General features: G+C 46.3%; 1 protein-coding gene across 3 annotated transcripts in view; it reads right to left on the reverse strand.

The window, feature by feature from the left end:
• The window catches only part of CADM3 (cell adhesion molecule 3), a 31,986-nt gene extending 12,179 nt beyond the window's left edge, over positions 1–19,807 (reverse strand). Inside the window, exons 1-2 of one of the 3 annotated variants that reach the window (XM_081488034.1) lie at positions 19,538–19,765; positions 1,590–1,691 (exon numbers count right to left, since the gene is read on the reverse strand). In XM_081488034.1, the coding sequence (XP_081344160.1) occupies positions 1,590–1,691; positions 19,538–19,619 (184 nt within the window). In that variant the 5' untranslated portion in view covers positions 19,620–19,765. Of the gene's footprint in view, positions 1–1,589; positions 1,692–19,537 lie in introns of all 3 variants that reach the window. The other 2 variants (XM_081488035.1, XM_081488036.1) reach the window with 2 other exon arrangements.
• Positions 19,808–21,390: the final 1,583 nt, after the last annotated feature.

Here is a 21,390-nt window from a genome sequence, read left to right on the forward strand (position 1 = left end):
GGTGAAGAAAAGGCCAAGTCAGCCTTACACAAGAGGTAGCTGATAAAACTGCAAAATAAACAAACGAAAAAGATTAAAAAAAAAAAAAAAAACAGAAACATTTGACACAGACTTCCCAATTCCTCCAACAATAACTTCCTTCTAGTCATCAGCTCCCTTAACATATTCCTCTTAGTATCAGTGCTACCCGCCTCCCAAATCAACACACAAACCCAACTCACCATCCTGATGTTATTTTAAAGAAGAATGGATTAAAGTTTTCCCTTCCATGTGATGGAGGGACATGGTTTCTAATCCCTCTCTCCTTAATCAAGTTAAACAAAAGAAGATAATAAGATAACATACAGATGAGGCCTTTGAATTCCAAATACGCCTTCCAATCAGTTCAAGCTATGAGCCCCTCAAGTGTGACACTTGCTTCCTTCACCCAATATTGTCGCATGTGCCCCCCAGCATGGACTGATTCCCAACACTGATTCCCTCATCTTCAGGTCTGACTTCCTATGACCCAATAGCTCTGACCTTCCAGCTCTGATTTCTGAAACGTCCATACAGTCCATACAATTTCTTCTATCCTGCTAAGTTATTTAACCAGCAATGTCATCTCTGAATCAGAAGCAAAGAAACATACTTCCTACACTCCCTAATTGAGCAATTAAAAAAAATCCCCACACTCCCTATGGCACCAACCTTATCCCTACTTTATCTGCTTTCTCCTGTCTTTCTTGGTCCCCAGAGTTGCATTTTCAAGGAATATTCAATGAGAACTCCTGGCATAGAAGGGGCCCTGAGGAGCGAAAGTGGCACCTGCTAGTGTTGACACCAAGCACCAACAGCTCTGGGTGGCTGTCTCCAGAAGGGAACCCAAAGCCTGGCTGTCAGTTTTAGCATTTAGAATCATAAACATTAGAACAGACAGGGATCTTAAGGCTCATAGAATCCAATTCCCTCATTTTACAGATGTAGACAATGAGGCAATGTAGGTGAAGTGATTGCTTCAGATCATGCCATTGATCAGTGGTTCCAGTTAGGACTAGAATCCTCCTGACTCACAAGGCAGTGCTCTTTTCTCTGGAATGCTCCTCAGGTAATCACCTAACTTGAGAACTAAAACTACAACTCTGATATTAGGGAGCCAGAGACTGAATGGGCTGAATAAATGTGGAAGTGACATATTCCTTAAATATTTCAATGGAAGGGTTGGGAAGTCTTTCATTTACTGCTCACCATATAGTGATTTTTGACTAGTAACCCCATTGTCCCTGGTTCCTTTTGAAGAATTCTACCTCAATTGTGTCTTTCCAGACCCTCTTTATTCTGCATAATACACTCCTCCCAGAATCATTTGATTTTGGAAAAAGGTGTAGGGGAAACAGAGGTCTCTGTACTGGAGTGAGGGAAGGAGGAGTAGGTGCCAGAGAAGTTGGTGGTGTAGAACTAAGCACTAAAATGTCAGATGGAGAGGAGGAAGAGTTGTGTGGTAATGAGGGGAGTTGAGAACACAGGGTGGAAGCAACATGAGTGAGAGATGATTTGAGAATGGCTCAGGGAACTGAGGGATATTGAGATGAGGGGGCCTGGATTCTCACCTTGACTGGCCAGCATGTCAGGGCTGCTCCAGACTGTGGAGCTGATGGCCTCGTCGAGTGGAGCCAGAGTTTCCAGCTCCAAATTCTGCTCTTGCCAGTAGCCTGGGGAGAGAGTCTCCATCAAGGATGAGCCCTACATGTAAGCTGCTATAGTTTGAGATCTGTACTTTCATTGCTGGGGATGGGGGAGAGGACTGGGCCCTGTGAAAAGCATGTTCAGCAGGGTACCTAAGAGAAGGTGGTCTTCTCACAAAGGGGAAAGATTAACTAGAGTGCTGAAAAAAGAAGTGAAGTTCTTTTTTGAAAGGGTGAACTAAGGAGGATGCTAAGATTTAGTAGTCAAACATATAATGTTAGAGCCAACAGTGATCTTAGAGATTGTCGGGTCCAGTTCTCCCAGTTCACGATGAGGACAATGAGGCCCACAAGGGTTAAAAGTGACTTGGTAAAGGTCATACAGAAACATGAAAGATAACAAAGACTCTTCATTTCTGATCTAGGATTCTTTCTGCTACACCATATTCTCTACTAAACAATGACAGGTTTAATAATTAGAAAATTCCATTTAATTCTTTAAATAAACCAGTTAAATAAGCATATTGGTATTTTCATTTCTGCCTCACAAAGAGGAAACAGATTGAAGTGACTTGCCCAAGGTCCTACAAATAGAAGAACAAAGACTGGAAATTAAATGCCTGCTTCCAAAGCCCAAGCTCTGTTTCAAGGTAAAACCCTCAGCACTGAAGACAGAGACCACAGTTGGGGCTGCAAGTTGCCCCACACCTTCCCACATTGTTCCCTTCTATCCAGAGTTCAGATTCTCAAGTTTTCCTCCTCTGCCCTCAGTCCCACTCATCACTTTATATCACTGACTCTGCTCCCTCATCTGGCACAACACACGCCCAAAGCCTGAGTCACGGCTCTCTTCCTAAATCCTTTTGTGAAGTAGTGTACAGTGTCCATGGCCTATTCCCCCAACTCAACCTGAGAGGCAGAGGGACAAAGAAACCGGTTCGCAGAATCTTTCCAGGATCGCCCGTCGTAAACCCAGAAGTAGCCAATAACGTACGCAAAACTCAGTGACGTCATCGGCTGCTGAGCAGAGTCCGGAGCTGCTCCTTGTCCCGGGGCCGAAGTCCCGGCAGAACTTCGCCCGCTCCGGAGCCCGCGGAGGTGGGGGCTGGGAGAGGAAAGGACGAAAAGAGGGTAGTGGGACCAAGGAAGATAGGGAGGTGGGGTGGGGAGGGTACGGAGTGGCACGGGTGGCAGACTAAAAAGAGAAGTGGGAAATGGGCTTAGGGTCCACGAGAAGAAAGGGAACGAGGGAGAGAACTGCCGAATCAAAGGGAAAGAGGGGTGACGGAGAGGAGGGCGTGGGGGAGGGGGAGAAGGGAGATAGATGGGGGAAGGGAGAGGGTGTTAGAAGGAGTCCTAGCCTCCGGATAGGGCTCTAAAGACAGCTTCGGAGACGCCGTCCCTCTTCACTCTTTCTCAGACATCCTGCAGGAGTTTGGAGACTTGACTCTATTCCCGAACAGGAGAAGCCCTAATGCCCACATGGGGAGTGGGAGTACAACAGAGAAAAAAGTATCTTTAGCAGGTAGAAGCCGACAGGAGAGGGGACAAGGAAAGTGCTGATGAGAGGCAAAAAAGATGAGGATGGGAGAAGGAAGGCGGCCAGGATGAGGTTGCCGAGGGTGCTCAGAGCCTCTCCCTGGGGGCCAGGCTCTCACCCTGCTATCTTCTGTGGACCTCAAGGATGCAGGCAACCGGAAGTTGGTGAGTGTTTCCTGATATTTTCCAGGTAGTCTGTTTGTGGGTGCTTCAGTGGGAACCCAGATTGGCTGTGCTAAAGCTTGGCATGGTAGAGGGACAGGGAAAGCCAGAGAGGGTCAGTGCTCAACCCCACAGTATTGGTACCCAGTATACAAAGTAAGCACTAAATAGACCTTTGCTCAAATGGAGAAAATAGCCTTCTCTTACGTTGGCATAAAGGCTTTCAGTTTTCAGAGTGGACTTTCAACCATGAATTCATGTCAAAACAACCTTGAGAGAGAGGCAGCCAGATAGGGTCCCTTTTTAGAAGTGAGGTTTAGAGAGGTTCAGCGACTTACCTAGAGACACACAAATAGGACCCCTTTCAAGGATCCTCTTTCTCCTGCTGGTTGGTGCTCTTAAAGCTTTTTCAGCAGCTTCTGTTTCGTACAACATTTCAGCCCACTGTATTGCAATTTTCTTTAGTTATCAGCCTCCTTATCTAAACTTTGAGTTGGTGAAGAGGGCAGGAGCCTTCCCTTTTTCATCTTTGTATCTTCAGTACTTAGCCTATAGTGGGCCCTCAGTACATTTAATTGCCTCTGGTAATTCATTCAGTCACAATTGGCACTCTGCTATGGCCATTCTCACTCAGGCAGAGCATGTCTTCTGTCCAAACAGCATGGATTTAGTCTTCATTCTATTGCTCCTTATTTCATTTGTGCTGTTTTCGGCCTTCTCCTCCGTTGCTTTTTTTCCTTGCTTACATTACCTTCATCCCTCCCCTCCTCCTGCATTTTGCTGGCATTTTTTTTTTTTTTTCTGCATAGGATGAATAAGTGAAATGATGATGTTGGTCATTCAAACCAGACTGAATTGTTTAGTTGAGGGATCTGATAACTAAACAAATAATCTCTAATAAATGGCATGTTGGGGATATGCTTGATATATTGTCTCTGTAGGTTTATAAGGAACTCATTCTAGTTTGCTGTTTTAAGAAACTGATTAAGAAATAGCTCCTTTTTTTCCTGCAAGTGGTGATATTTTCCCTTTTAATTCTCCAAAGTACTTATGACCTCATGTCTCCTCTTGAGAATTGTCTGTTAATGTGCCTGAAATTTTTCTTGCTGTTTTTATAAAACTGTACACCTGTAATGATAAATTCTGAATAGCCACTCTCCTGGGAGCAGATGAATGATTATATAATGTTATTCATACAAACATGGATAAGTGGCAGAAATTATAACCTGGATTGTGAAAGCCTTGTTCTTTGGATTTAGATCTTGCCAATCGTTTATGACATCAGCATAAATTCTCTCAATGGGTTCAGACTGGAAAGAACTTAAGAGAGTTCTCTGAAAAGGTGGCAAGCACTTTGAAGTAGAAATAGTGACAGTTCTCTTCAGGCCGGGTCACTGGAAGGAAATGTAGACTTTGAGACCATAAGACCATTAGGAAGGGGAGGCCCAGGTTACTCATGTAGAAAAACTGATAAAGAGAGCTCCAGTCATATAGATCATGTTGTTTCCCTGCTTAGAAACCTTCACTGACTTCCCATCGTCTGCAGATAACATCCAGATTTGTTAGCCTAGTTTACAAGATCCTGCAGTCTGATGCCAATATGCCTTTCAGCTTTGTCTTTTCTTTACTTCACTCACCCCGTATCCCAGACATATGATGCTATTTGGAATTCTTTCTGTAAACCCTTTGCTTTACAGCAAAGTTCACTTTCCCACAGTCACTCTGTTGATAATGCCCTTCACCCATCTGCACACATCTAAGCTCTAACCATCCTTAGAAGCCTATTTGTTTGTGGCACTTCCTTCAAGAAGGCTTCCCTGATTGCCTCAGGTGGAAATCATTTCTGATTTTTTTGTCGTTGTTACAACATTTTATCTGCTTTTCTTAAATTATGCATCAATCTTTACTTTGAGCTGAAAGTTTGGCTTCCCTCCTAAATTATAATAATTCTGCAGGTAGTGTTGATACCTGATTCATCTCTATATTTGGTACCAGCCCTATTAGAGCATATTGCACCTAGAAGGTGCTTAATAAATATTTCCTTAATAAATGAATCAAAGATGCTGAACATCTTCAGTTGGAGTAACTAGGTTCAACATATGCCCGTGAAGAAGAAATAGCAAATCAAACAGGCTAGGAAGAAATGGACCAAGGAAGAAGGTAGATATTCCAGAGGCTGAAGCTCTAGAAGCTTACAAGATGCGGGGAATCTCTATTTACTGATTACCTTCTGTGTGTCATGATCCAAGCCAAGTGCTCTGTTTTCATTATTCCAAAATAACCTGTGTGTATGCGTTAGTCACTCAATCATGTCCAACTCTTTGGGACCTCATGGATTGTATAGCCTGCCAGGCTCCTCTGTCCATGGTATTTTCCAGGCAAGAATACTGGGGTGGGTTGCCATTTCCTCCTCTAGGGGATCTTCCTGACCCAGGGATCGAACCCAGGTCTCCCACTTTGCAGGCAGATTCTTTACTGCCTGAGCCACCAGAGAAGCCTGAATAACCCTTGAATAGATATTGTTATGCATATGTTAAGGATGAGTTAACTAAGACTCAGAAAATTTAAGTAACTTTTCCATATGATAGATCCAATCAGTACTGAGATAGGGCAGCCTTTAAACTTAGATATCTCTGACCACAGAGCCCAGACATTTTTTTTTTGCACATCTTCGCTACAGTGCCTCCCTTTGTAGAAGCATATGCTTTATGTGTGTGGTGGGGGGCAGAAGGTATAGGTGGAAAGATTCCTTCCTGCATTGCTAGCCAAGGTTTGTTCACCTAAACAATATTCACAACAGTCACCTGCAATATGATAAAAATTAACAGTGTAGCAAGCTGGAAGTGGGAGCTTGTGGTGGTGGTATGATTTATACCCACTGAGTTATATTTTCAATTGGATTCCTTAGTGCATCTTCATCTATACCTTTGGGGGCTCACCTCAAAGAGCTGGGATGATTCTTCAGTTAACCGAGCAATAGATGTGTCTGGTTAAAACAGAATCCCCTCACATTTTCATAGCACTCTAGCTCTCGGCTATGAACTAAGATTGCCTTCTTGTTTGCTCTCAGTTGTCTTGGGCTTTTCTTAATTCTTGGCCTATTTACCCATGAGTTCCAGTATCTTCAGGACTCCCAGCATTTTAAAGGACAAAGTAGCCCTTTCACTCTGATTCCTTCTGAATGATTGTTCATATTAAGAGGAGCAGAGGTGGGAAGTGGAGACTTACTAATGTGCCTTTTAAAGCATACATTGACACCTGTGATTTTGTCTTTCACCCATAGTACAGGGCCTTACACATAGTAAGTACTCAATAAATATTTATTGAATAAATACATGAGTAACCAAAATGAATAAAAATGTATTATGTTTCCAATTTAAGTGCTGTTAGTAGAGAAGTTTATGTGCTTAAAGTTTATTGCTTGGTTGATGTATTTTCCCTGCTCTGTCTGTTTTGGGAATCCACACTGCATGGGCCTTAGGGCCATATATAAAGTCACAGGTGAACATTTGGGACAGTGGCACAAGGGGACAGAGCTCCCCTGCATAACCACTGCTCGCCTTGCAGTGCTTGGGTCCAGAGCTCCACTTCCCAGATTATAGAGAACGCCAGCTCCTCGAGTAGGAGTTAATGGTGATGATGATGGTGATGGTGATGATTCAGCATTTCTCTAACTCCAGAGTTAAAAATACTTTTCATCCCAGCCTACTTGTTATTCCTCACGACTACCATGGCAGGTGGGTGGAGGAGTGTTATCTCCAAGGGAAAAACACCCTGGGGGCTGTGGCCCAGAATGCCGAAGGGACCCACTTTTAGAAGGGTTTACCCACCCTCATTGCTGGGCTCCCTGGCCAGGTGATCTCACTCTTGATTCTTTCCTGACCCTAGCTATGTAGTGGATTCTTACATATATTTCAGTCACACTGAAGGTAGTGGCCATGACCAGAATCAGAACTCAGTGCCTGCGTCCTTTCTTTATGCCTAGAGCCATATTTTTCTTTAACAGTGAATGTCTGCTCCTGCATTTGGAAGAAGGTGGACCAATCTCATCTGAGGCCCAATTTAATCCATAACTCCAAGATTTGGGAAGGGAGTTACTTTGACCTGTGTAGCTTTACAGCATAACATCCTGATCACAAAGAACTCTCTTTAAACTTCATTTTTCACGCTTGCTCTTGGGTTGCCAGGAATTCCGTTACTTCTGCAGAAGTCACTGTGTAATTTCCTAGTCTAAGACTCTGAGGGCATGAGTGTCAAAATGTTCTCTCTCACTTCCTGCTCTACATTCCTTTTTAACTTTGTCTTCCCCAAGTCCCCATTTCGCTTCTATTCCCAATATTACAGAGCAGTCAGATGAAAGAAAGCTGGGGCCATAGAGGTTAGCGTTATTTTGTCATCACGGCTTGTCTGTTTTTTCAGGTGTACTTCCTTCGCTTCCTGTGGCTCCTCAGGGCAGGCTCCTGTCCCCTCACAGGCAACATGATTCCCTAATGGATCTCCTCGCTCAGCTCAGGTATGCTCCAGCTCACATCCACTTCAGAGCCTCAGAGCTCAGTCACGCTTCAGCTGCCTGCCTCCTGATCGGCCTTCTCTCCAGCTCGCTGCCCCCTCCACCCTCTCTCTGGCTGGGCTGCTGAGACCTTAGCTTCTCAGAGTTCCCTCCCTCCCTCCCTTATTTCTGTTGTTGTCTGGCTTTCCCTCCTGGAGTCTTGTTGATCTACTTTCTCTCTGGCTCCCAACAGCCTTTTGGCCCAAAGAAGTCACTACTCTTTGGGTGTGGCTTTACTCTCCTAGCGGGCCGGGGCATACAGGATATAAGTGAAACTGGATGGTGAATAGGGTGGGAAAGAGCACCTTCGCTGTTAGGAGCCCGTGACATACTGATTAGCCCTGTAGCTTGGTAGAGTGTAGCCAAGAGAACAAGGGATCTTTATAGAACAAGGAATCTTATTCTATTAGATGATCCAAGAGACTTAGGTTTGGAAGGGACGAATCTGGGCTCAAATAGGTTTATTATCGTAGGCTGGCAGACACCTTTTGGCTACATCCTAAGCAGTTGTTAGAAATGAAAGGCTTTTGTTTCCTGGTCTTGGAATGGTGTGGCGCTTAGCTTTTCCAGGCTGAATGAGGAGGAGGGGATCTTTAGGGTAGTTGGCTAGTTGACTAGCTTGCCTGCAGAGGGCGTGAGGTTGAGGTTAAAACAAAAAGCACATTGTGGTGTTAACCCCTCTTTTCACTAAAAAACAAACAAACAAACAAAAACAGTTATCCCAAATGTTTTCCCATATCCAAATGTTTTTTTTTAAAAAAAATCCATGTTTAAGATGCCATGAGTAACTAACTACATCTGTTTGCTAAAGCCCTGCAATTAATTCCATGTTCTGGTCATTTTCTACTGACCCCTACTGGCCAGAGGTGGTTATTCCTAAGATCATTTTGAGTCTTCCAGACTAGAATGTAACTGATGTCCTTTCTGATTCCACTACCAAAGTTCAGTAATTCCTCACCTTCTTTTCTTGCACCTCGTTCTTCGCAAAATATTCTCCCCTCTATAATTCTTAGGCTTCCCTAGTGGCTTAGGTGGTAAAGAATCCACCTACAATGCAGGGGACCTAGGTTCAATGTCTGGGTTGGGAAGACCTCCTAGAGAAGGGAATGGCTACCCACTCCAGTAGTCTTACCTGGAGAATTCCATGGACAGAGGAGCCTGGCAGCTTACAGTCCATGGAGATGCAAAGAGTCAGACACGACTGAGTGACTTTCACTTTCACTGTGGTTCTTTTAGAGTTGACAAAAATCGCAAGTAGTGTCTAGTGCATACTTTCTGTTTTAAAGATGAAAAACCAAGGTTCACAGAAGCTTAGAAACTTCTAAGCATGGTCACACAGGCAGTTAGTGGTAGCTGGGTTTATAACCCCAGTCTTCTGTTCTCATTGTCATTCCCGTGCACTAGCTAATTTGGAAGTTAAGTTACCATTTAGTGTGACTTTACTTCCCGTGACATCCACTCTTCCTGCTTCCCATCTCCCTCTGCATTGCTGTGAGGAACCCTAGGACTCTGGACCTCAGGAGAAGTAACTCTGCTAAATGCCAGGCAGGTTAGAGAAGTTGGGGTGAAATGAGGAAGCAGAAGGTGCGAATAATGTCACCCTACAAATGTCAGGGTCTTCCTGGCAGATTTCGATTCTTACAAAAGAGGAGGCCATGGGGCTGAAGCTGCTTCTGTGCCCTTGGGAATTAAAAGGGTGCTGAAGAGGGTGGGCTGTGTATGTGTTAGCATCTGTGTGGAGAGCTGGAGGATGCTAACCTGATTGTGATGTGGGAGACAGAGACTAGAAGGGAGAAAACCGCAGAGGAGCTTATCCTATTCTTGAGCTAGTGACAGAAAAAATCTGGAGGCAGAAGTGGGCTTGCAGTAGGCTGAGGGGGGGCCCTCAGAGACTTAGTTAAGATTCTGAGGAGCAGAGACTGGGAAGTGGGTGGCAGAGAAGGAGGTGGGGACAGCTGTTGCTTTGATTTGCTATTGAGTCAGTGTTCTCAGTGCATTAGCACTGGGAGGGAGCCCCGGGCTGGCCCCCAACACAAACAAGCTCCTCTGGAGCCAACACAGTGTTGTAGCAAGAATTGCAGTTGGGAGACAAAAAAGGAAGGGGATCTAATCCCAAAAGAGCCCCTTCCTTGCCTTAGCTCCTGCCTACCAGGACTGGGCTGTGTGCTCCAGACAAGCATCTAGTGTTCTGTACTAAGAGGCTAGGTGGGGGTGATGAGACACAGCAGAGCGGATGGCTTTGTACGAGTTGCTGGGAGCACAGGTTCTGTGCAGGGGCTTGACTCTCATCATTTATTTCTCAAGCAAGCCCCTAAGGTAGGGCATGAAATCACTCCAGTTGATGACAGCCTTGAACCATTTTAGAAGCATCCTTTCACCCCCATCTCCTCATTCCCTTCCCACCATGTTCACACCCTCAGAAATCAGGACAGATATGACCTGGGTCTGTGTTCTAATGCAATAGAGAGTCAGGAGGCCAGATTTTGAACTCTTAGATGTCCCTTGAGCCAAGTGCAGGCACTTTATATTCTTTCTCTCACACGTCTATAATAGAATTGGGAAAAAATTGCCCCATCTTAGGAAAGTACTTAGGAAAGGAAACATAACAGAGTCAGTGTGGAGTAAATGAAAGCATAATTAAGTTTAACTTGTTGGAAAATATGTTTAGCCATGAGAAAATAGGAACTGGGAATGGGCAGGAAAGCCCAGGAACATTGGGGAGAAGTAAAGAACAGATTCCCTAAGGAATATTCATCCAGGTGCCAAAGCCCGGCTCCTAATTGTCCAGAGTCACAAAACCTGTTTGAACAGATGAATGAGTTCCCTTCTCAACAGGCTGTATCTTATTCTCCTTTGCTCTTAATGTCGCACTGTAGATAGTTCAGGCTGATGGCTTGGTGTGGTGGGATAACAATGCTGTGAAAAAGTTTAATTTGTTAGAAGTCAGGCAAGAGAGCATTCTGGCTCTCTGCCGGCTCTCATTTTACTGACTTGTTTTTACTGTTTCCCTTCACTGGGTGATCAGAGTCAGGGTGTGGATGACAGGTTCAGGGCAGTGATTAGGAGCATCACATGGAGAAAAAACTGCTCTGCTCTGCACACCCACACTGCTCTGGGTCCCCCTCTTCTGCCAATCCCAGCTGAGATTTAGTCTCTTCCCTTCACTTTTCTCACCTAAAAATGTATTTTGCAGCAAGTGGCACATTGTTCAATTAGCCTTATTCTGTGCCTTCCTGGGAATTTAGCTCTTTTGTGAGACAGATACATTCCTCCAAGCCTACAGATGTCATAGTCCCTGAAATGGCCATTATTTCTGCCATCCCAAAGTTCTCCTCCTCTCCTTAAACCATCATTGAGGGTCTCATCTTTAATGTGGATATACATTCGATTTTGTTCCCCAAGATGCATATATATTTCAACCCGATCACTCTCTTTTTCTCCTTCAGCATGTGTCCCTCAACATACACATGATGACTGGTTTCACTCTTTGTATCTCTGTTTTTCTTTTTTTTCTGTCATAAACACAGCTTTTCTTATGACCCAGATACAGAGCCCTTTTCACAAGCCCGTTATTAATCAGAACCCCTAACGTCCATCCAGCAAACCATATGGTTTAAACTCAGAGATTCTCCTCAAAGCAGAATTCAGAATCCTGCTCAGACTCCCCAGGAGAGGGCCAGAAATCCTCTTCTCCCCAGGGCTGAGCTCAGTCCATCTGTCGCTGACTCTGGACTCCAGGGCTTGGAAAGCAGAAGAGCGTTGGCATGAAGCAGCAATTGAGGATAAATGAGAATGTGTGAGGCCAATGGGCTAGGGATGGTGGTTTTTATATTTGTTTGAGATTATAGGATGACATTAGTGGAGGAAATATATAATATGTGTTTGGAAATATCTCATCCTTAAGAACTAGAGTAAGAACTAGTAAGAACAAGTGAGTGCAGTTGTCTCACTGTTTTGTTTACATTTGCTGAGGGGCAAATGATTAGGAGCAGATGGTAAAACAGTCCTCTCATTTTATGATAATGAAAAACTTTGCTCTTCAAAGACTGACCTAGGTAGGCTAAGTCTCAAGTAACTTGTCACCTATGCATTTGTTAGACTCTTGCTGGGTTTCCAAGGAGGGTTGGGTATTTAAGTTAGAAACTCAATAAACCAGTTCACCTTCTGAAGCTTTTTACTCTGTCTGAGGCTTTGGCTGGAATTCTAGAATCCAAATTGGAAGCAAAGAGCCAGATCCCAGAAGAAAAAATGAAGGCAAGAAGCAAGGATCTCCATATTCCCAGTAAAACCTGGTGTTGGAAAGACTAGTTTTCCATTCTACCTTGCTGATATCTGTGGCTGTATGAAGGAAGTAGAGAGCTAAGTAATGGTTAGCTTAAAGATGAATGGCTGACACACCAGCCTTCATTTCTTTTTTTTCCCCTAGGGCGAGGTGATACATCTGACCTTTTTTGACCCTGAACTAGAAGTAAAGGAGCCAAAGGTGCTTATAATTAGCAATCAATACACAATTAGTGTAGGTCTAGCTGGGGTAAGGAAAAATGAATCCTGAGAGAAAATAACATTTTAGTTCTTTATGTTATTTAGCTTTCTTATCATTCTCCTGGAGACCTCTGGGAGAAAGATGGAGAGAGATGAGAGGGTTAAAGAATCCCAGAGGTAAGATCTCACACAGAAGAATGATACACATATTGAAAAAAAGCTGGAATCTCTGCATTAGAATCCTTTCAGAAACATGTCTGCTCTTTATGAGAACAGGGGGCTCAGGGAGATGAGTAGATGTGAGATACTCCAGCTGTTACCATAACCCTAATTCTGTCTTCTTGAAAGCTCGCTCATGGAGATAAATCACTTCCATTACCTGTCCTTGAGGAATGAAATTTCTCCTTGTTTCAAATAAGGAAATAGAAGAGGGGTACTGGAAATTAATTCTGGAAACCTGTCTCTCCAGCTTCACTCTGTATAGGTCATTCATAAGTGTTAACTATTATATGAACTATTATGCAAAATTGACAGGGGGAAATCATCATTGAGGGGAAGAGAAGCTTGTATAGTTCTGATGTGATGGGAGGAACAGGCTGTCTAGTCTCAGACTGGCAGGGGCTGAGCATTCTTGGCTCCTTGCTGCACTTGACGTCATCAGCTTATTGGCAGATAACCCAAAAGAGTAGCAGAGTCCAGTTTAAAGATGCATCTTCTGAGATATGGCCAAGGACTTGGAGTCTGGGATAAGACGGTTACATTAAGGCCATTTAGTCTACACAAGATGGTTATAATGATGAGGAACATGAGTCATGGATTTGGTATTTATTTTCTATGCCTCTCCATATTGCATTCTTCTATTATCTATTCTGATGAGCCAACCTATATATTGTCTTTATGTTTACTGCTAAGGCCGAGGGGAAAGGGACAATGAGTATCATGACAGGACAGTTTGAGCTGGTTGTTAGGCTCAGAGTGGTGTTAAGAGGTGTGTGCTCATAAATTGAGTCGGACTCATTTTGCATTCTACATGTATAGTGTATATGTGGTAACTGTACATGAGCAACGCTGTCTCAATCTAAGCCACGACTATTTGTAGTTCTGTTTTAAATCTATGAGTCCATATATGGCAAAACATTCAGTTCTTTTGAGGCCAATTGAGGTCACTGTAGGCCCTCATCTCCTGAACATTGCAAACAACACTTTTCCACCTCAGAATTATTTGTTTTTTCTGTCCCCTTCCTACAGGTGATTAGGTGGTTATGAAGACTCTCCAGATCTGGTCTTGTCCCCCTCTTGCTGGTAGAGCCAGTCAGGAATCATAGCCAAGATCATGTGTGTGTTTGTGGTAGGAGGAGGGAAATCCCATCCCTGTTTTGAGGGCTGCACTGTGGAGAGTAAAGAGATTAGGAATTTGGATGGGGAGCAGGACCACGGAGAGCAGCAAGAAGAACCTGGAGTGTCCCCGTCAGGGGCTAGCACCATGGAGAGCTCAAAGCACCTGTGGTATGTTCCACAAAGAACAGGAAAACCAGGATCATGGGTTAAGGCAGCCAGCTTGCAAACAATCAAATGAGAAAGAACAGACATCAGGGCTTCTGTTAGGATCATGGCACACCCATCATTTGCTCTCAAAGGCCTTCTCAAGTACTTTGTTTGAACCTACCACACATACAACCCAGAGATGGTGCTAAAAAAGTGAGGACCGCCACCAGACTGAGTTTGTCAACATAAGCCTCAGTAATTATGGAAAATACATAAGAATCAGTGGTGGTGGAGAGAGTTTTGATTTGCTGCAACCAATTATGAATGACATTAAGAGTATCTTTTAATGTGGGAAACAGTGCCACAAAGCCTGCGTCTCCTCAGAGACACTAGACATAAGGAAGCCAAAATGTGTATTATAGTTAGGTATGGTATGAGACCCAGAGAAGGAAATGGCAACCCACTCCAGTATTCTTGCCTGGAAAATCCCATGAACAGAGGAGCCTGGTGGGCTACAGTCCATGGGGTCACAAAAGAGTGGGACACGACTTAGCGACTAAACAACAAAGGGTATGACATGTATCAATCAAATGCTCTAAGGCACCCCAAATTGCTGTGAACAGTGCAATCTTGATCTTACATGGAAAAGCATAATGGATTATGCCTTGTAAAAAGGGTATTGTCCTCAGGACTTAGAGGTCTTTGTGTTAGTTGGGAAATTTGGCCACTCTCTGTAGACTTAGGGAAATTTTGGTAAAGGGACAGATAGTTCTCTCTTTCAGTGCTTGCTGCTTCAGTGAAGAATATGTAGCTTTAATGAGCTTATATTTTGTAAAAAAAAAAAAAAAGAAATCTCAGCAGTTTCATGTGTTCAAGACTCCTAGAATAGAGTCTAGGAGTGCTAGAATAGATGGATATCCTTGTTGTAACAGGGTTGGATTGGGTTTCTACTTGGGTTGTAAAATCCCTGAGCATCAGCTGGTTCTGATCTGGTAAAAAGTCACCTTTACTGCTGATTCTAGAGGAAGAGGCAGGTCTTTGACCCCAGAGACTTGTTCTTCCCTATTTTTCAGTTACATTGAACATTTGTTCTTAATTTGACTGAATTCTTAGGGACCTGAATCTTTTTCTGATGGCTTGCTTTTCCAGGCTTTTTTTTTTTTTTCTAGTGGTTTGTTTCTCTCTTATCTCTTAAAAGCATTCTCATGAGGATTGCTATTCTCAGAGTTCATGGATGGGTCTCTAGGACATGACCTCATCCAGGAAACAAAATGTTCCAGGGCATGGACCTATAGCCAGTGATGAAACAGGAAGTGTTAACTTGTAGCATAAAAGATGAAAGGAGAAGATATAATTACCAAAACTTTCTAATACCCTGGCTTTTTCATTCAGTATTCAGTTAGGAATTGGTGCAGTCTACAGCTTGCATTCATGGAAAACCTGGAGCCTAGATTACTATTCTTCAGTAAAATTCCATTACTGAGAAATAGATGACAAAAAAGGGATTGTTGAGCTGGTTCTGTCGGAGTAGGAAACAACAAAGAATGTGACTAGCTTCAGCCCCAGGGGTTTAATTTCTCTGATGATAACTGTGAGGGTTTTTTCCTTAGGTTATTTTTTGTGACCTAAGGACAAGAAGCTTTTGATTCTAGTACATATTATTTGGACTGCGAGAAAGCAGTGATAGCAAGGGGTACCAAAATCACATCTAAGAATTTTCAGAGCAATGGCACAACTACCTGGGCTGCTGTTTCAGAGTGACCAGAACACCAAAAAGATGCCATCTGTGGAATTTTATGGCTGCAGAACTATGAGTCATTCTTCAAGTGAATAGTGACTGTTTCCAACAAGGCACTGTTGAAATTAGATTTGGACCTCCTTTCTTCCTCAGTTGGAAGAGGAGAGAGAGGAAGAGAGAGAACAAGAACCTAAGGATAGTGAACTGCCTCATTTATTGTCAGTCTAGGGTAGAGGATTTCAAACTATGTAGCAGAACCTCTGTGCCTTAAGAATTAGGGGAAGTATAGGGGAAGTCAAGAAGGGCGAGAGGGTTTCAGGTCTTAACTTATCTGTTTCAAAAAGAGTAATTTTCCTTTGATCTGTTTTATTTATTTGATAAATAACTTTCACGTCTTCAAAGATAAAAGTGAGAAAACCACTGTGCTCAAAGAGACTACTAAGACCAACAGTGCCTCCTAGCTCTAGGGAGCGCTCAGGACAGAATCTTTGGTGTCACTGCTGGAATAGGTAGTTGATATGCTACCGCTTGGGTCCCACATCAGACAGACTGGTTCTGTATGTAATTAACTAAATTCTATGATACCAGTGTCTCTCTGATGCTTTCAGCTTCTCTGTGCCAGAAAATGCCATGTCTGAAGGGAGAGCATCTCCTTCCCAAGGATTCCCAGCTGCAACTGGGAAGAGAACAGAAAGAGAACAGCTACAGCTGCAACCGGGAAAAGAAACTGGGTGCAGTAGGTCTGCCAAGCAGATCCGTGGGCAGCTTTAGAGTGAATGCCTGCTGGACTTCTCCGGCACATTGGGCATGATCTCTACACTGGGCACCTGGCCAGGGGGCTGCAGAATGGACGGCAGTGGACGGAAGGTCATTGGGAAGGGAAAGATGTTCATGTGTGAGGCAGCGCCCTCCAAGGTTAAACTGCTATATCTTGATCCAAAGGACAGGGAGGCTGCCCAGCTGTCTGTTTCTGTACCAGATCAACTCACAGAGTGCTGGAAAGAATTTGAAAAAGAAAAACCAAGGGAGGTTGGACGCAATGTTGAATGTCGAACAGCTCACCAGGGAGACAACCACAGGACACATTAAGTTCACGGGCCTTGTAATCCCCCAAACCTGGAACTGCCAACTTCTGCCAACACTAGTGGAGAAATGTGAGAAGGAAGGGGCAGGTGGCTCACTCTGAATGTCTAAACCATTCCTGAGTTTCGAACCACAGCACTAATGGTCAGGTTCAGATAACAATTGTTTGCCCTTCTCCAGCCTCTCAATCCCTGTGCAGTCTGATGAAATCTAAAAAAGTGTATGCTGTACTCCAGAGAGCTGTGTGCTGCCACTGAGCTCCCTGCCCAGGGCCCTCAGGAACCCCAAGTCAGGGGTCCTAGATACACCTTCTGTATGAGCCTGGGCACAATGGTCATCGGGACTGCCACCCGTGGGTTTTAAATCTATACACCTGCCTCCCACATCAGAGTGGGCCTGTTTTGATCCCAAAGCTAGGAAGTAGAATTAATTTAGATAGAAGATGGTACATGGTTGTGTCTCTTGTGCATCAGTGCATCCTGAGACATTACAACCAGACGTACGTCCACTGTCAGGAAAGACAATGCTCTAGAAGGACAATGATGCTTGATTTGATTCTTTTTTGGGAACAGATCTTCTAACCCATCTCCAAATTCTCAATCCCTCCTCCAGACATTCTCCATTCAAAATTTATTGGCTTCGACTCTTCCCTCAAGCCACTGCTATGAGAGGTATATATATATATGTGTGTGTGTGTGTGTGTGTGTGTGTGTGTATAAGGATAAAGCATTTCTTTTCCTCTAAATCTTAAGCCTGAGTAGGGGCTGAGCCCCCAAATTGAGGACTAAGAAAGAAGAGTGCAGTTGGTGAAGAAAGAGTTGGCTAGTACACAGATTACTCTCTTCTCCAGTGTTTGTTTATATCCTAGAGTTGAAGAGCTCACAGCTTTCTGGGATGACTTCGTTCTGTTGAGGTTCCAGCCTGCCCCATCAGTTCCCATTGCCAAACAGAGGCAGTTTGGGTCACGCTTGTCTCTCTTAAACACAGCTAGCAGAATGGAAAGGCCAGGGGCTGCAGCTGAAAGTCAAGGCCTAGTAGAGAGTCCTTATTTGGGTATGTGCACAGCACCCAGCAACCTCTCCTTTGCCCAGCACTTAGCCTGCCCTCCCGCAGGACTCTCCTCACCTCTTCAGTGAGTAGGGTCATCAGTACAGCCGTCAGGGTAAAGGGGGGGGTTCCACATAGGGGAGAGGAGGGGCCTCTGTCCTGTGGTGACTTGGGTAAGAACTCCCTTGGGGAGTTTGAATGGATACAGAGTAGAAGCCAGCCAGCTAGCTGTAGGTAGAGGATGCTGCCCAGTGTCCCCATAACACCAGAAGCTCCTTCTTCATGATGGAGATAGGACTTGGGGAGCAGGTCGGGTGAGATGGAACAAGTATTCCTCCAGCACCCTGGCTCTTCGCCTGTTTCCTTCAGATGAAATTCTCTACATCATCCTCCCAGTTTCAACCCCTCCCCTCTCCACCCGCCCCGCCCTGTGCCCATCCCTGCTGGCCACTGGGTCCATCGCCCAGGAGCCACCTCCCCTTTCTCCTCCCCTGCGGTTCTTTCTGTTTTTCGCTGGCATCTGGCCGGGCATAGCCACCACCCTCCCCCTCACTCTCCCCACATCCCTTGGATCCGCAGAGGTCCCGGTCCCCCTTCCCCTCCCCCAGCCCAGTCCGCCTCTGCCAGGGGCGGAGGAAACTGGAGGATGCATTCCTTTAGTCCCTTCACCGCCTGCCCTCCCTCCTCCGGGGACCTGAGGCTCTGAGCTGTGCCTCTCTTCCCGGTCTCCCTACAAACTGTCCCCTGCCACCCCATTAAGCGTCAGCAGCCTTTAAGAAAGCTGAGGTGCCCTCACAGCGCTGACCTACATAGCCCGGTCCAGGGCGGGAGGGGGCCCCTAGTCCCCTCACCCCTGGCCCCGCCTCCGTTCTCCCCCCACTCTCTTCCTTCACCTCTCTACCATGACTAACCCAAGAAGGTTTGAGTTCCTGACGGAGGCAGAGGGGGCTAGGCAAGACATCTTACCTCAAATTTGGAAAATCAATTCTTAGCCCAGGAAAGCTTTGGGTTTTCCATGCATCCTCCTCCCCAAATATCTTCAGTCTTCCTTTTGCCCAGTCTCCCCCCGCTACTCCCCCTCCTCCGCTCTCGTCTGGGTTTCTTTTCCCGGCTTCTGCCACCGTTAGGGACATTGCCATCCCGGGGCCCTCTCCGCCCAGTGTTGTTGTTTTGCTCCAGAGAGAAGCCCCCCACTTCCTTGCCCACGCCCCCCTCCACAGCCTCGCCCAGGCCCCCTTCCCTGCCCACTCGGAGCTCCGCCGCGGGTGGGGGGACGGTCGGAGGAGCAGGAATGTTTGCATACAGCAGTTCAGGGGACCGCACTGGCTACCCAACCCCTCCAGACATACATACACAAACAGCCGACACACGCCCTGACTGAAACAGCGACAAATCTCACTCCGCCCCCAACACACACTGACACAGACATACACACAGATACTGACACAGAGACGCAGCCAGACACCAACACAGACGCGCACACCCAGACACACACGGACAGCAACACAACCAGACCCCGGGCGGCTGGTAACAGACCAGAATCTCCGACCACACACGCAGACACACTCGACGGTGGACAGGAGGGGGTGCACCCGGCACACCCCAAGATCCACAGAGACACGGATGCTCGGAGACAGACACAGGGTATCAGGAGCGGCTGGCGACTTGAACCCCAGCTTCCAAACAAAGCCAACAGGCGCCCTCCGCCCCCTCCGCCCCCTCCGCCGGCCGGAGCCCCCGCCCCGGCCCCTCCCCACCTCCCCTGGCGCCGCCCCCTCCCTCACTCACCGTCCTGGGAGAGGTTGGCCCCGCCGGGCGCCCAGCAGCAGGCGAAAAGCAGGAGCAAGGGCAGGGCGGAAGGGGCCCCCATCGCGCTTCCCGGCCGGCTCCCTGGCAGGGCGCTGGCGAGCCTGGGTCCCTGGGGGCTGAAGCTGGGGAGGGGGGTAGACGACGCCACTGACCGAAAGGGCGCCCCCGAGCCGCTTCGGAGCCCGGGGCCGAGGCGGGGACCGGGAGGGAGCCGGCGCTGCTGCAGTCGCGCGGATTAAATAGGGCGCTCGGAGCAAACCATTCGGTTGGAGGTGGAGGGGGTGTGACGGGGGGCTGGGCTGGTCGCGGGGGGGACCGGCTGCCGCATTCCCCACTCCCCCCGCCTGCCGCACCCCCTCCGCGCCGTCGTGGTGCTTTCCACCCTCTCCCCCGGGAGCTCCACCAGCCCGGCTCGGGCGTGGAGCAGAGGGAGCGAGCTGGCTCAGCAGTGGGACCCGGCGCCCACCCCTCCTAGACTTGGGGTGGAGGGAGGGGAGTCGGGCAGGGCCTTGGGCCAGCTGGCGGGAGCTGGCACTGCAGGCCTGGGCAAGGGCGTGCCCACTAGCCCGAGAGCTTCCAGCCCCGCCCTCCTTCCTTTGGCAACTGGGGATCCCCAGGAGTGGGATGCCCCTGGGGTGCCCCTATCAACAGTGTGCCCGGGGACATCTCTGCAATGGGTAACCAGTTACCCTGGTCTTTTTCCAAAGCACCAACATCCCTAGTTCCTCTGACGAAAGAGCCCCTACTTAGACGTCCAGCAACAATTTGTGGCCCCAGGCAATTTCCTTTGAAAGGCATCTTCCAGCAAGCCCCCAGGCCATGGGAATCAACACTTCCCTCAAACCCTCAAAGAAATTACTCCCAGTCTAAAAACAGCGATTTCCCTTCAGATTCTGCCGAACTGAGCAGCCTACAAAGTAACTCGGTGGTTTTCCCCCTTAATCCTTCCTATTCCCCGACTTTACTCCCAACCTTTTCCAATATGTTTCTTCTTTATATTTCAGAGGATCTTGTCCTTCCTTTTTCAAGTTTTAGTGAGTAAGATTCTAGGTGAATGGTCTGATCTACAGATTCTCAGGGAGCTGCTCTCTTAAGGACCTTTTGTGGCTAATGCAGTTTTTGCCCCTGAGGCCAGATATGAGATGAATAAGAGAAGCAGGGTGTCTGTACTTGCTCTTGGCTCAAGAGTTCCAAGCCCCTGGGGTTTGCTTTTTTTTTTTTTTAATTGTGATTGAAGATCTCTGGAAGAGTCTTGGTAGATCTCAGAAAGAGATCCTCCTGAGTCAGTTTTGCTCCAACTTACCTCTTAGGTAAGTTGAAGAAGGCAATGGCACCCCACTCCAGTACTGTTGCCTGGGAAACCCCATGGACGGAGGAGCCTGGTAGGCTACAGCCCATGGGGTCGCGAAGAGTCAGACACGACTGAGAGACTTCACTTTCACTTTTCACTTTCATGCACTGAGAAGGAAATGGCAACCCACTCCAATATTCTTGCCTGGAGAATCCCAGGGACGAAGGAGCCTGGTGGGCTGCCGTCTATGGGGTCACACAGAGTCGGACACGACTAAAAGCGACTTAGCAGCAACCTCTTAGGTATACACTCCTAAATTTTAGAATTTCTGAATCAAAGAATTTTATGTATATGAGTATTTTTTAGAAAATATTTGGTACAATCCTTATTACACAGGTGCAATTGAGATTCCAAGGGTATGAACTGATCTATCCAAGATTAGACTGACAATAGTAGAAAACACAAGTGTTCGCCAGGACATGGAATAATATGATTTTTGAAATGCCCTCTAGTCTTGGGTAGTATGTATGGATGTGAGAGT

The sequence above is a fragment of the Giraffa tippelskirchi genome, chromosome 5 (assembly GCF_054371585.1).
Source record: "Giraffa tippelskirchi isolate mGirTip1 chromosome 5, T2T-mGirTip1v1.2.pri, whole genome shotgun sequence".
Classification (NCBI taxonomy): domain Eukaryota; kingdom Metazoa; phylum Chordata; class Mammalia; order Artiodactyla; family Giraffidae; genus Giraffa; species Giraffa tippelskirchi.